At 39.2% G+C, this 15,603-nt stretch overlaps 2 protein-coding genes across 3 annotated transcripts; one reads left to right on the plus strand and one right to left on the minus strand.

The window, feature by feature from the left end:
• Nucleotides 1–2,286: 2,286 nt before the first annotated feature.
• Nucleotides 2,287–9,782, minus strand: LOC110116042 (protein PARTING DANCERS). 2 transcript variants are annotated; one of them, XM_020849483.2, is made up of 8 exons: nucleotides 9,616–9,782; nucleotides 8,903–9,024; nucleotides 8,743–8,831; nucleotides 8,580–8,675; nucleotides 8,116–8,210; nucleotides 8,001–8,041; nucleotides 7,835–7,918; nucleotides 2,287–2,743 (listed from the first exon to the last, which is right to left on the minus strand). In XM_020849483.2, exons 1-8 carry the CDS (start codon nucleotides 9,743–9,745, stop codon nucleotides 2,594–2,596), a joined length of 807 nt encoding a protein of 268 aa, XP_020705142.2. In that variant the 5' UTR covers nucleotides 9,746–9,782; the 3' UTR covers nucleotides 2,287–2,593. The 2 variants fall into 2 exon arrangements, with proteins under 2 accessions (XP_020705142.2, XP_020705141.1); XM_020849482.2 differs by having other exon boundaries at nucleotides 2,340–2,743; nucleotides 8,903–9,757.
• Nucleotides 9,783–12,319: 2,537 nt separating this feature from the next.
• On the plus strand, nucleotides 12,320–14,916 carry LOC110116064 (G-type lectin S-receptor-like serine/threonine-protein kinase LECRK3). The gene has a single exon (XM_020849509.2). The coding sequence runs from the start codon at nucleotides 12,322–12,324 to the stop codon at nucleotides 14,752–14,754; it is 2,433 nt and encodes an 810-aa protein (XP_020705168.1). The 5' UTR covers nucleotides 12,320–12,321; the 3' UTR covers nucleotides 14,755–14,916.
• The last annotated feature ends 687 nt before the right edge of the window (nucleotides 14,917–15,603 follow it).

Here is a 15,603-nt window from a genome sequence, read left to right on the forward strand (position 1 = left end):
GTAAATCGAGAGTGATCGTCGACAAAGATCACGTAATATTTGTATCCTTGATTCGAGACAACTGGTGATGGACCCCATACATCGGAGTGCACCAAATCAAGAATATCGCTGCGGCGATTTACAGAATTATCAAAAACTAATTTGTGTGATTTAGCTAAAACGCATTTAGTACAGAAAAACTGATGAGTAAGAATTTTAAGTTCCGGATTACAATTTGCAATACGAGTGAGTGTTCTAAAATGCGGGTGGCCAAGTCTGTTGTGCCAAATATCCATCGTAGTGGAAGCGGCCGTAAGCGCCGTTGTTGGAGAGCGGTGTTGGACATGTTGGACGGGATACAGTCCATCACGGCAAGGCCCTCGAAGCAGTGTCTCCTGAGTCTTGATATCCTTCAAGCAAAAACCATTAGGCTCGAACGTAATTGAAATATTGTTATCCCGTGTAAGTTTGGAAATGGATAGGAGATTATATTTGAGTTCAGGAATGTGGAGAATCTGATCTAGAGTTAACTTACGTGCCGGGATGGGTAACGAACCTGTACCGGAGTTGGCGATGGACATCGATCTGCCATCTCCTATAGTAATAGAGTCGGAACCTTGATACGGACTGGCAATTGACAGATTGTCAAGGGAGTTGGTTAGATGGGCGGATGCTCCTGAGTCAAGAAACCAGTTATTGTTGGTGGCTGAATCGGACGCTGCAACCATTGCCCGATTGTTGGTATTGGTTGTTTGCGGAACGTATACGTTGAGTCTGTGCCAACAAGATGACGTTGAATGACCTCTTTTATTGCATATTTGACAGATGGAGGTTTGATCTGGAGCGGTTCTTGAGGACGATGATCCTCGGTTGTAATTTCTTCCTCTGGTTCTTTTGTCGCGACCCCTTTGCGTATAAAGAGCAAGAGTGGGATCTGATGGCACGCTAGACCTCGCATTTTCTGCAGCTATGTTTATTTCTTCGCTGAGAAGAAGTGGGTATAGTTGATCGAGGCTTATCGGCGTGATCATGGTTCTGATTGCAGTTTTGAACGCTTGAAATGATGCTGGCAACCCGTTCAAGATGTAGAGGATTATGTCCTCTGTATCTATTGATGAGCCAGCATACGCAATTTGATCGACAAGGGATTTGATATCAGACAAATATTGCGTCATTGCGGTTTTCATAGAAATGTGATGAAGATCGTTCTTTAATTGGATTACTCTAGAACGATTCGATGATGGAAATCTAACTTCAAGAGTATGCCATATGGTGGAGGTGGATTCAAGATTCACAATGTATGGGAGAATGGACGCAAATATGGTGGAGCAAATGGCGGCGGCAAGGTTTTGGTCGGTGAGAATCCATTGATTGTAGAGGACATTAGGTGCGGTAGATCCATCTGCTTTGGTCAAGAATTGGTTTGGAGGTGAAAACAGAGGATCAAGAAATTTTTCAAACCTGTTGGCCCTCAGAAGTTTGATGATTTGCGATCTCCATATACTGTAATTATCAGCGGATAGAGGAATGGGGACGATATTCTTGAGATTGGAAACTATGAATTTCAGCGATGATGGAATAGTAACTTCTTCTTGCGTTACTTGTTCCATTTGATCACTGGTTTGAGATGATAAAGAACTGTTCATGGCTGATGTTTCTTCTCCCCCCACTCTGATACCATAAAGAAGTTATCTTCTTTACACGGCACAAGAACTCATCCGTACAGGAGAAGAGACAGAGTGGAGAAAATGAAAGAAATGTATTATTCAGCCTTATCATAATATGCCTAGGTACATCCTATATATAGATACAAGAGGTTTAAACAGACCAATGTAAAAGATACATGTGTACAACCTATCTTATTTATTTAACATATTTATATATATGTTCTATTAGTTTGGGACAGGTTTCTTCATGCTTTCTAAAGCAGCTTTTTAGCACAAAAATTTCTTGAATTTAAATTTTTTGTACAAAAAAGTCATTTTAAAAAACAGTACAAAAGTTATCCTAAACGAAACCTAAGTCAACAAAACATTTAATAACGTCTTCCTCCATGGCAACCGCTTTTGAGAAAGTCAAAATGAAACTTTCCGCCAAGATATAATAGTAAAGGGGAATTCAATCTACAAGGAGAAAAACTCATTTGCTATACACACAAATCTATTTATGGACTTAAACAAGCAACATGTTAATGGCACTAGAAATTTTTCTAACCTCTTGTTAAGTTTGGATTCACCCAATCAAAATCCTACTACTCTTTGTTCATCGAAGGCACTGGAGTCACATTCACGGTCGCAAATTTCTACCATGTCGATCTTCTAAAGATACATAAACAACATTCACAATCATCAAACACCATCACTATGGATTCAATTGAATCATGCATGTTGAACTTGGTAGAAACTGATACTAACATACAAATAGAATTACTTCACTCGAAATCATCAGTGGCAAACTGAAGAACATCAACATGTAGAATAAATCTTGCAATCAACCCATATATTTTCCCTCAAAGTGCATCACTAGAAGCTGAAAAAAAAAAAAATCAAATGATAGTGTTTCTAAATGGAATTAACTGCAGATCTGTACATGAATGAAGCTCGTAACTTTGCAGCTAATTGATTTTTGGACCGAGATAATAGTTTGGATCTCTAAAAAATCTATAAATTCTTTCAGCTTTATCCACAGAAAGGTCAGTATTTTCCAAAATAGATGCCTTGGAAGCTTTAGAAATTGTCTCAATAGAACCTATGGCACCTGCAAGCTAAAAAAATGGAACAATACTCTTCAAGTAATGAGGAGATTCTTAGCAAAATGATTGCTCGAATGCAAATGCTTGCACAAAGTAACATGGATACATAGGTGTTATTTTAATATGGAATGATGACATTTAGGCTTCGTTTGGGACGGATTTTTTATTGCTTCTTAAAACAAAGTTTAAAAAGCAAAAAAAAAAAAACCATCTCAAACGAAGCCTTAGTCAAACCTTATAAGCAAAGCAAATTTTACATGATATTCATATTCATGAATTGTGAGACTTAGGCTTCATTTGGGACGGCTTTAAGTGTAGAAAGAGTAACCAAGCAACGAATAGGGAGAAGAGATGTAGAACAGAGATTGGAAAAGGTAATAGTATATACGGTATTGGTTACAGAGTTACAACTATATATAGAGCAAAGAGTAATACAAGACACGTCAAGTATGATGACGTGGAAAGGTCATTAATATGACCCTTCAAACTAAGCATTCATAGAGCAAATGGTTAGTTTGTTTCGTAGTTCATTGAATCGAGCTGTAAAAAAGGGTATGGTAAGAATGTCAGTGATTTGGTTGGCGGAGTTGATGTGAGCGATCTTGAGTTCTCCCGAGTTGAGATGATGACGTATGAAATGATAATCGATCTCAATATGTTTTGTTCTCGCATGAAAGACCGGTTGTTTGCCAAGGCGATGGTAGAGATATTGTCGCAGTGGAGAACCGTGGGGGAGTGCTAGTGGATTTGAAGCTCTTGAACAAGACGACGAAGCCATAGTATATCTGAGGTAGCGGAGCATAATAACCGATACTCAGCTTTCATGGAGGATTTGGCGACAGTGACTTGCTTTTTAACAAACCATGAGATGAGGTTGTTGCCTAGGAAGGTGCAAAAACAGGAAATGGATTTTCGGTCGGTCGAGTTTGATGCCCAATCTGCATCAGCGTAAGTTTGTAGTTGAAAGTCGCCAATGGATAAGGGAAGACCGAAGGATAGTGTGCCTTTGAGGTAGCGGAGAATTCTTTTGAGTGCTTGAAAATCTTGAGTCGTTGGATCCTATATATGTTGACAAACATAATTAGTAGCGAACGCAATGTCAGGTCGAGTGATAGAGAGATATTGAAGTGATCCTGCTATTTTTCGGTAGAGGTTTGGATCGCTGAAAGGTTGAGCAGAGCTTGAGTCGTAGTTGGTCTTAGGTGTGATGGGAGTTTGAGCAGGTTTGCAGTCGGCAAAACTGACAGATTGAAGGAGCTTGGCTGCGTAATGGGATTTAATGAGGAAGAAGCCCGTAGAGGTGCGGGAAATCTGTATACCGAGAAATAGAGATATTTGACCCAATTGTTTTAGAGAAAACTTGGATTGCAGTTTGTTGAGGAGTGATTGAATTTTAGATTCATCGTTTCCTGTGACAAGAATATCATCAACATAAATTATTATGTAAATTTGAATGTTATTGCGTTGAAATAAAAGCAGAGAAGGATCGGAACGACTGAACCCGAGGCCGAGAGTGAGAAGAAAGTTGGTGAAGGTCTGGAACCATTGACGAAGAGCCTGTTTGAGATCGTATATTGATTTGTGAAGTTTGCAAACTGAATTTGGTGAATGATCATCGACAAAGCCCGGTTGTTGCCGCATGTAAACATCGTCTTGAAGTTCGTCGTGAAGGAAGGCGTTAGACACATCAAGTTGAAGCATTGGCTAGTTGCGGTGAAGAGCTAAGGTGAGCAGAACTTGAATCGTTGGCATTTTTGTAACAGGACTAAAAGTTTCTGTGTAGTTGATACCAAGTTGTTGATTGTATCCTTGAGAGACTAGACGAGCTTTATAGCGATCTATTTGGCCGTTTGGTAGACATTTTATTTTAAATGTCCATTTACATCCGAGAATTGGTTTGTTAAGAGGGGGAGGAACGAGGGACCAATGGTGTTGTCGGTGAAGGGCTTGAATCTCATTGGTCATTGCTTTATGCCAATGTGAGAATTTTGCGGCTTGGGAATAAGTGGTAGGAGTGATATGGGTTTTCGTAGTGGCTGAGAGCGTGAAGATATGCTTTGGTTTGGTGATTTCCGATTTGAGATGAGTCTGCATTTTGTGAGTGGGAAGAAGGGTGGAGGGAATTTGTCTGCTGTGTGAAATGGAGACTGAAGTGGGATGATAGGAATTATTGGATGTGGATGTAGAAGAGGGAGGATAGGGTGCTGGAATTGGAGTGACGGATTGAGTTGGAGAAGCAGGTAGGGGAGTGGATAGGAGGATGGAATAAGAAGCGAGGGGTTGGTGTATTGAATGTTAGCCGTAGACTTACAGGTAGGAGACGTTTGAGAGACTTTGAAAGGAAAAATGTGCTCGTGAAAGACAGTGTGCCGAGAGATGATGGTTTTACAAGTTAGGGGATTGTAGCACCTATAACCTTTGTGAGCCGAAGAGTAACCCAAGAAATTACATTCCTGGGAACGATGAGAGAGCTTGTCGGTGACGTAGGGATGCATCCAAGGAAAGCAGAGACATCCGAAAATGCGAAGATGAGAGTAAGTAGGTTGGGTGCCGTGAAGTCTTTGGTAAGGAATTTGAAAGAAGATGGTTTTGGAGGGAAGGGGATTTATAAGATAATTTGTTGTAGTAAGCGCGTCCGCCCAGAAAGTGATAGAAAGATTGGCAGCGTGCATAAGAGTGCGGGTAAGGTCAAGAAGGTGCCTGTGCTTACGTTCGGCGGTGCCATTTCGTTCAGGTGTATGAGGGCAGCTTATTTGATGAGTGATGCCACGTTCATGAAGGAAATTTGTGAAGTTATGGCTGGTGAATTCACCGCCACCATCGGATCTAAATAAACGAGGTGTTAGATTGAATTGGGTCCGAATGAGATTGCATAAGTGCTTAAATTTCGCATAGGTTTCCTGTTTGGAATGCATTAAGTAAATCCAGAAAAATCATGAGAAATCGTCAATGAACACAAAATAATATTTAAAACCAGCTAACGATTCTTGAGGAGCAAGTCCCCAGAAGTTAGAGTGTATCAAATTGAAAGGTGAAGAAGAAATTGTAGAGCTTTTATTGAAAGGTAATTTGTGACTTTTTGCCATATTACAAGACATACAAAAAAATGTAGTAGAAACAGAAGAAATTTCAGAGAATCTATTGGCAAGAACAGAAAGAAATCGGTGATGAGGATGTCCGAGTCTGGCATGCCAGATTTGTGAAGATAGAGCGGTGGCTTCAAGAGCAATCTTGGGTCTAGCGGAGGGTAAGCGAAGCTGATAAAGACCATTATGCAGATGACCAAAAATAAGAGGCTGATTGTCCTTGAGATCCTTAATCACAAAACCGTTAGCGTCAAAGGAAATAGAAACAAAATTATCAGAGGTGAGTTTGGAGACAGAGATAAGTGTGCGTGAGAGAAGGAACGTGAAGCAGATTGTTTAGACGAAGCTTACGAGTTGTATCCAGTAAGGGTAGCAGGCCCTATCCAAAATTCTGAATAGGCAAGGAACTTCTATTGGCGGTGGAGACGGAGTCCGAGCCAAAATACGAGTCCGAGTGATGCAGATTGGTGTTGTCAGGAGTGAGATGGGTAGTAGCTCCTGAATCAAGAACCCAGTCTTGCGTAGCGTGGGAGGGAGATCGGGTTAGAAGCGCACAGGGGTTCCAAGGAATAGTCGGAGCATACTTGAAGTTGCACCGATGCCAGCAATTGATAGCGACGTGCCCCAATTTTCCACAGATTTGGCAGACTGGACGTTCAGAAGAGGATTGGGAAGTTTGAGCAGAAGAATTTGCAGGAAGGACGAAAGAATGTATTCTTTCCTTTGAAGGAGCGCCGCTGACCCCGACCCTTGGAGGTATTATCATTGTGCGTGTAAAGAGCGACTGGGTCGTGAGAGGTGTTGGAGTCTTGAAGTTGTTCTTGTTGAATGTTGATCTCCTCGCTGCAAAAAAGGGAGTAAAGAGTGTCGAGATCTATGGGTTGAAGAGCTGTGCGAATTGTAGATTTGAAGGGGTTGTAGGTAGAGGGTAAGCCATTGAGGATGTAGTGGATCATATCCTCCGTGTCGATTTGAGAACCGAAGGCAGCGATGCTGTCGACGATCGTCTTGATTTGAGCTAGATATTGTTGCATAGAAGAGTTTTTCATCTTGATATTGTGAAGTTTGTTCTTGAGTTGGATAACTTGAGAACGGTTCGTGGGTTGAAGTCTGCGTTCGAGAACGGTTCGTGGGTTGAAGTCTGTGTTCAAGAACGGACCAAATCTCATGGGCGGTGGTAGCAGAGATCACATACGGAAGAATCGGAGTTGATATTGTTGAGAATAATGCCGAAATGAGATTGTTGTCTATTAGTTGCCAAGTCTTGTAGTCGGAGCTGGCAAGATCGGAGGGAGGCAGAGTGTCGCCGGTAAGATGTTCGGGGAATCTGTTCGCCATAAAATGCTGGAGCAACTGGAGCCGCCAGATCGCATAGGAGTCGGAGGTTAGTGGGTAGGGAACGAGATTCTTGATGTTAGAAATCAATAATTTGAGGGAAGGTGGAATAGTGAGGTGGGAGGAAGAGTTTGAGAGAGTTGAGGAAGAAGAAGGGAGGGATGTTGTTGATTCTCGATCTGCCATGGCAGCTCTGATACCATGTAGAAATAGCAACCAAGCAACGAACAGGGAGAAGAGATCTAGAACAGAGAACGGAAAAGATAATAGTATATACGGTATTTGTTACAGAGTTACAACTATATATAGAGCAAAGCGTAATACAAGACACGTCAAGTATGATGATGCGGAATGGTCATTAATATTAAGATTAATTTTTTACTAGAAAGCTGCTTTAAAAAGCAGTAACAAAGCCGTCCCAAACGAAGCCTTAGAACAATGGGTTGAGGGGCGAGGGGCACCAGGGCAAGAGTACAAAAATAGAAATTATGTGCAAGGATTGGTCACTTGAGGCAAATTAAACGCCCAAAGTCGCTAATTATTACATAGAATGCAAATCAACCACAAGTGCCAGATTTCAGCTTTCAAAAGCTTGAGAATTAGCTTGGAAACTTGTTCGATCGTTGAAGATGCACACAATATATTGTAAAAGGTATAATGGCAGCAAAATATGATGGATTACCGCATTTGCATCATGGTTATCTATTCCAGGTATGGAGGTGATGACTCTCAGTAAGCATTCCGTTTGCTCAACTGATCGCTTACGCTTGGCAAACCAAGAACAATCATCATTCACACACAAAATTCTATAACAGATAAAGTGTGAAATACATTTAAATTCAACGTACTTCAAGCTTCATCATGGATATGACATCTTGTCGCTTACATACTGTTAACATGTAGTTGTTAGCAGCCTAAGAAAAATTGATTGAAATTTTTGAAAGTTAACTGTTAAAAACATACCACCACGAGCATGAGCAATCTTTACAATCTTCTCAAAACCCATCTCTGGATCACTAACTGGCACAAACGTCGGGTTACCAATCTCCATGGCATGCCTCAATTTCACAAACATTTATAACATTTAGTATAAGGGCATCTCCAACTGAAAATCTCATTTTTCACTCCAAAATACAGTGTAACAAAAAAATGGCGTGATTCATCTCCAATCGAACTCCATTTTGCACCCAGGTAATCGTTTTTCTCCTTCGCACATTTCTTCGGCAAATCCGGCAGACACAAAAAAATAATGCATGTGAATAGTGTAACGCCAATATTGACGTTGCACTGTTCACCCGCAACAAAATACCGGGAGTTTTGCAGTTCAGCTGGAGCTCGCGAGCGATGTCATTCATGTGTTTGGAGTTCGGTTGGAGACCTAAACTGTTGCAAATACGCTTAATGAAGTATAAGGTTGAGATACCCACTTGAAGTATGAGCCGTTAAAAGAATCATTTTGCTCCTTAGTCGGTACAGAAACAACAACATAAAGATGCCTGAACTGTCTTTTCAGAGTCGTAACCCTGCATTGTTAGAATACTGTTAATGGAACACTTTGAATGAACCTAAAGAAAGGTAGCTATGATCAACCTGCTAAAGACAGAAGAGGAATCATCACAATCCCAATTTGTAATGAATATGAAAGCAACAGATGTTCCTCCGTTGTTGAATATAAAATCCTACATGGCATCCATTATTTTGAGTGGTGAAGTTGAGATCAAATCAAAAGAAAGACAAGATATGTAAATACAGGGGCTATCTGAAGAAAGTTAAGCCGATATGAATTTGAATGGAGGAATGATGAAATGAAGTCGATGAAAGATGGGTGCTGCTCCTGTTTCCAGGAAGTACTCATCATGCAGACTCCACCACCTGTACAAATTAAAGAAAATCCCAAATGGATTTTTCCGCTCGTTAGTTCAACTGGGATATTTCTAATAGGTCTGAATCTAGAAGAAACAAGATGCATGGCATGGTGGAAAAACACATCAAATACGTTTAATCCAAACAAGAATAATTGAAAATTATCTCCCACGGAATGTAATAGAACCATCCTACTCAACTTTGGCAAACCATAATATCAGTTATTTCAACAAACAGTCTAACTCCAATAACGAAGGGAGTTGCTGATTGAAAAGATTAATCTCTTCTTGCCTCCTATGTTTGATCAACACTTTTCGACTAGCAGGGGGATTGAGGAAAGAAGTGATTCTAAAATAAAATCCAATTGCTACATGGAAAAATCATCGAGGTCGGTTCAGCTGAAAAAAGCTACCAGTGATCGAAATCGATCACCTTCATACCTTCCAACAAAATCACCAATATCGTAAGGCATTCGTGCCTTATAAAAATCTGAAGAAATTAGGGTTTACCCTTAGCAAGGCCATCGTTCTAATTTCGCCATCAACCGAAACACTGCGATTGTAGTAAAAACAAGAAGGTAAAAGAAGGAACATAGAGAACCGGAAATGGCCGAAGAATCCGCATTCCGATCTCCGATGTTTCCACCGCAGCCCGACGTTCGATTCATTCTGAGACGAAAGCGCGAAAGCCACAGAGCCGTAAACCAACCAAAGAAGAAGCGGGAATTCATACTACATTGAAATTTTCCAAAATCAAAGGCTTCGTTTGGGAAGATTTTCTTATTGTTTTTTGAAACATATTTTTTTTTTTTAAGAATTTTGAATTAAAAAATTTAATATTAAAAATTTATTTTAAAAAATAATAATAAAAAATCATCCACATGCTTTAATTTCATAATTCTTATTTCTTTTAGCTTATAAATAAAAAAATATTAAAATGCTAAATGACTGTAAGAGCTACTTTTATATAGATGAGATGATTAAATTTTTTTTGTTTGATTTTATTAAAAAAGAATACAAAGTAAAATTTGGATGAATTTCATTAATTCTTACTTCGCAGTCCATTTTTTTAATCATTCCGAACTTATTCATTTTTTATTGAATTCTTTTCCACAGCAGAGATGAGAATTTGACTTTTAACCGGATACAATGGCGAAAAAGGATTCATGTAGCCGACCCCACGTAGTGGAACAAATGCTTGATGTTGTTGTCTTTTTCCACAATAAGTTGCCTCTATTGTTGCTGTCAAATCCCTCGGACATCATAGTCAAACGCCACTCGTTGATTTCTACCACCATCCATCATCATTATAGCACTTTATATTGTTTTCATTTTACTTAGGCGCTATTTGGTTGAATTACTTTATGATGTAAAGTATTTCAAGTGCTGGTGTTTTACAAATTTAGGTATTTGATTAGAATACAAAATGATGCAAAGTAAAATATATAAACATAATTTAAGTAAATCAAATTCCTCTAATTTTGAGTGAAAATCATTTATACCACAAGCTTGTTTGACCACCACCTGCTGCTAGGCACCGCCGGCCGCCGCAATCTGCTAGCCACCCCTGTTTCGGATGACTTTTTTACCGCTTTTTAAATCATTTTTTTATAAAAATTTTTAATTCAAAAAAAAAAAAAAACTAAAAAACTACTTTAAAAAAACATTAAGAAAATAGCCCCAAACGAAACCTAAAATTCAATCTAACCAAAAAGTGATTAGAATATTCTAATTGTTTTTCTTTGATATTAGAAAGTTTTAAATTTTTTATTACAAAATCATCCAATCTTTTGGGAAAAAACTGGATCAAATATCATGACCACTTTTTTTTTTTTATCAAGATGAGTTTAAAGTCATCAAAATTGTGAGGATATGGATACATACGAGACTATTATGATGTATTTATTAATTTAACACCTATATTTTAATATTAAGTTACATAACATTCAAAAATTTAAATTACATGAAAGTGCCACTAATATCAACTTTTATGAACTAAAATATATTTTTTTCATGCTTAATAATTGATGTGGTTGAGACAGTAAAGCATTATATAAGTAACTATAAAAATTAAAATGTTAAATATATAAATGTTGGGGTGATTGAATATGAGGAGGATTAAACACCACAATAAGGAAACAAGCAAGAAAGTAAAAAAGCAACTTAAAATAGGAAAAAAAATCTATCGAGCCACTCCACACCAAGAAATTCACTAAGAAAATTGGGATAAATAAGTATAGATCTCTCTTCTCTCTCATTCTCCTTCTCTTTTCACATGCACCGTTCTCAATATATACACTATCAAAATACAAGAGAAACCCAAGTAAAATAACCCCAAAAGATGTAACTCTTTAGAAAAACTAGAAAAAAAATCATCAAATCCGTCTCACAGCGTTGCAGTGCCAATTTGAAGGGTTGCACCGCTTGAACCTTTGTATTGATCCGATGCAGTGCCGTATCCATGTTTCTACGACGCTCTGCGCTCTATCGTTCAGCCCCGAGGCACTGAGATACGTAGTGTCGACGCGTCTGGGTACACAATGCCAATGCATTATATAGGCTTTTTTTTTTTTGTGGAAAACACCCGAACCCAAGCATGAGGTAAACCGCTCGCACCCCCTAGCGTACACGAGAAACTTGAGGTCCGAGGCAAAAGAACAATCCGATTGATCAACACAATCAGATTCCACACATAACATTAAATACAAAAAAATTATGAGGTATGTATGCGAATTCCCCTTAAATTTATTGTAACATAAATGTAAAATAATTTGCGACTTATTTTCTTATGTAATGTTCATTATAAAATAGAAAATTGACTTTATTTGCCCCATAATATTTGAAATTTGAGAAATATGCATGTTATTTCATTTTTATAAGAAATATGCTCGAACATTAATTCCAATCAAATCACTCATTTCTATTCATATAAGAGTGATGGAAGTTCACTAGGAGCTCACGGGCAAGAGTGAACCGAAGAGGAATCAATGATCTAATAAACTTTACTTCTCTACTGTGTACATACTCTTCTTATTCTTCATTGTTTCATCTCAGCTACTCTTTTACGCTTCGAATACGCCATTCAAGTGGACATCTCCCTTACGTATCAGATAAGCACCCTAGCACGAAAGTCATATGTTAACCTGTCAAAATTTCTTTTTTATGAGAAATGAGGAGGAAAGAGGGTTTGTTGACAAAGTCTTAGCCAGACCTTGACTCCTCAAGTCTTCTCCAATGACTTTTCCAGCCTTCAATTCTATATACACAAACTTCCCTTCTCCATCTAACCTAAGAGAAGGAAGCATTAATGGATGCCACCTCTGCTACCCTTCTCCTCCTCCATATTATTCTGTTTTTCTTCATCCTCACTTTTGCTTCTACGGCTCAAAGCAGTCCCAACATAACTTTAGGCTCCTCTCTCTCTCCCCAAGCAAACAGTAACTCAATATGGGCACTCTCACCGTCCGGCGACTTTGCCTTTGGGTTTCTCCCACTCGAACCAGGCCTCTTCTTGCTTGCCATTTGGTTTGCCAAGCTACCATCGAATACTGTCGTGTGGTCTGCTAACACCGTTGATAACGCTGCCGTGGTGCAGGAAGGGTCTCGCGTAGAGCTCACGAGTTCTGGTAGGCTCTCCCTTCTGAACAACACAGGCCAAGAGGTTTGGTTCGCTGACCCGGGAAGTAATATCGTCACTAATGGAGCTATGCTGGACACTGGAAACCTTGTACTTGCCAGCGCTTCAAACACCTATGCCTGGCAGAGCTTTGACAATCCCACCGACACCATTCTCCCCACACAGATGATCAGGCAAGGAGGAAAGCTATCCTCCCGTCGTTCTTCCAGGCTAAACGACTACTCCAACGGGAGGTTCCAGTTACGCCTCCTGCCAGATGGAAATTTGGTCTTGAACACCATTGGCTTCCCAACTGAGCAAGCCTATGAACGGTACTGGATTAGTAACAACACTGATCAGATCACAGATGACAGGGTTTTTTTTAATCCGAATTATGGTGTGAACGTAGTCCAAAACAACACCAACCTCTACAATGTCACAACCACCAACTTCGGCTCAGTAGCTAATCTCTACCAGAGAGCAACGCTTGATTTTGATGGCGTTTTCAGGCAATACAAATACAAGAAGCCTGGTACAAATACTAATGGCAGTTCTCAGAATTCTTGGTTAGCCATGGATTTTGTGCCTAGAGATATATGCACGGATCTCACGATGGGTAACGGAGGAAGTGGGGCATGTGGATTTAATAGTTATTGTAGCATCAATGGAGATAAACCGAGCTGCTTGTGTCCAGACCACTACACTCCATTGGATCCAGATGATATCATTAACCAGGGTTGCAGGCCAGACTTTGAAGCACCAAGTTGTGAGCTGTACGACCCAGCTGACTTTGAAATGGTGGAAAAGTACAATGTTGACTGGCCAAATGGAGATTATGAGCAATTGGCACCAATGGAGGAAGATGGATGCAAAAAAGCTTGCCTGGAGGACTGTAGGTGTTCAGTTGCTGTGTTTGGGAGTGGAAATTGCTGGAAAAAGAAGATGCCAATGTCGAATGGGAGGATAGATCAGAACAATGGAGAGATAGTTATCTTCAAGATAAGTAAGGTGGCTTTGAATGCCTCCCATAATTTTACTATAGGCAACAAAAAGGATAATAAAACTACGGTAGTTATTTCTCTCTCAGCTATTCTTGGTGGCTCAATTCTCATCAACTTCATTTCAATTGCATCTGTAATTCTTCTCTTATTATGGAAGCGCAGACGAGTAGCTGAAATGAAAACAAAGTCCAAGACAATAAAATCAAACCTGCATGCCTTCAGTTACATGGCTTTGGAGAAGGCCACTAACAAGTTCAACGAGGAACTAGGTAAAGGTTCGTTTGGTTCAGTTTACAAAGGGGTGCTCGTATCACTAGGAGAAGTACCAGTTGCCGTGAAGAAGCTAAATGGAATGGAACATCATGGTGAGAAGGAATTCATAACAGAGTTAACTATAATTGGCCGAACCCATCACAGAAATCTTGTGCAACTTATTGGATTTTGTGATGAGGGGTCTCATCGACTTCTGGTATATGAGTTCATGAGCAATGGAACCTTGGCAAGCTATCTCTTTCAGACAGAAAAGCCAAGGTGGGAAAAAAGAGTTCAAATTGCTTATGGAGTAGCTAGAGGTCTATCATATTTGCATGATGAATGCAAAAACCAGATCATCCATTGTGATATAAAACCTCAGAACATATTGCTTGATGAGTATATAACAGCAAGGATATCTGATTTTGGATTAGCTAAACTTCTGCAGACAGATCAGACAAGGACAAAAACAAGTATAAGAGGGACAAAGGGCTATGTTGCGCCAGAGTGGTTCAAGGATAAGCCCATCACATCAAAGGTGGATGTATACAGTTTTGGTGTTGTGTTGTTGGAGATTGTTTGTTGTAGGAAGAATGTTGAGAAAGATTTTGTCGATGATGAGAGGCTAATACTCACAGATTGGGCGTATGACCGCTACACTGAAAGGAAGCTGGAAGTGTTGGTGCAATATGATGAAGACGCCATTACTGACCATAGAAGGCTTGAGAGATTCGTGGCAGTGGCAATTTGGTGCATTCAGGAAGAGCCGTCGATGAGACCTTCAATGAAGAAGGTGCTGCAGATGTTGGAAGGTGCAGTTGAGGTTCCCATTCCGCCAAATCCATCCTCTTTCATCAGCTCAATCAATTGATCAAGCTCCTTTAAATTTGATTTTCTTAGTAATATTTACATGATATTGTATTGATAGCTTCTTCGTCGAAGAACATTTAGGTTGTAAGTGTGTGGGCATGCCTTGAGCAATAAACAGATGCCTATCGCAGGTTGAAGATTTATATTATTACTGTTAAAATGTAATATGATCGTAGGTAACACCTTAATCTAATTATTATTATTATCTATTTTTTTCTTTTTTTCTTTTTATTTTTTTAACACCTTAATTTAATTAATATGGGTAGAAATAAGAAGAACTTAGGATAGGCAATTGCCCGCCTTAATTTCTTTCTTAGAAGAATAAACATTTTAATTATTTTGACCACCGTCAAGGCGTCTACAAATACAATTGCTCAAATTCATACGTAAAATTATATTTTATCCACCCTCAAAAGAGAGGCTGGTTCCACCCCTCTTATTAATAAGAACAACAAGAGAAACAGACAACGGAAAGGAAAAAAGGGAGAATTTAAAGAGAAAATTTACATAATTTTATTAGATTATGAAAAGTATAAGACTTGAATACAAATGACTTTATATGTGAGGTGTTCTCTTTGACCCATATTTATATATATAGGTCAAGATTTGAATTGCAAGAAAGTTATATTTAAGCAACACAATTAAAAAAATAACTTCTTGTTATAAAAATACATGAGGTGTGTGGCCGAAATATATAAAAATATGTATTGATACTTGATTGAAATCATAAGTATATGAAGTTGCTGAGTGGATTGGATGAATGCCAATGAATAGCTTTGGAGATTGGTTGCAGGGGTGTCAATATTGGACACGACCTGAAAACCCGACACGAATATTTCGGGTTTGGGTC

The sequence above is a fragment of the Dendrobium catenatum genome, unplaced genomic scaffold (genome assembly GCF_001605985.2).
Source record: "Dendrobium catenatum unplaced genomic scaffold, ASM160598v2 original_scaffold_51051, whole genome shotgun sequence".
In the NCBI taxonomy this organism is placed as follows: domain Eukaryota; kingdom Viridiplantae; phylum Streptophyta; class Magnoliopsida; order Asparagales; family Orchidaceae; genus Dendrobium; species Dendrobium catenatum.

Bases quoted from the DNA above. Each gene is read 5' to 3' on its own strand.
- LOC110116064 (XM_020849509.2), top strand. From the start codon at position 12,322: ATGGATGCCACCTCTGCTACCCTTCTCCTCCTCCATATTATTCTGTTT.
- LOC110116042 (XM_020849482.2), bottom strand. From the start codon at position 9,205: ATGGTTCTATTACATTCCGTGGGAGATAATTTTCAATTATTCTTGTTT. The intron at 8,042-8,115 runs GTATGTTTTTAA...ACATGTTAACAG, and splicing joins GATTGCTCATGCTCGTGGTG to TATGTAAGCGACAAGATGTC. The intron at 7,919-8,000 runs GTACGTTGAATT...TGGTTTGCCAAG, and splicing joins TATCCATGATGAAGCTTGAA to CGTAAGCGATCAGTTGAGCA.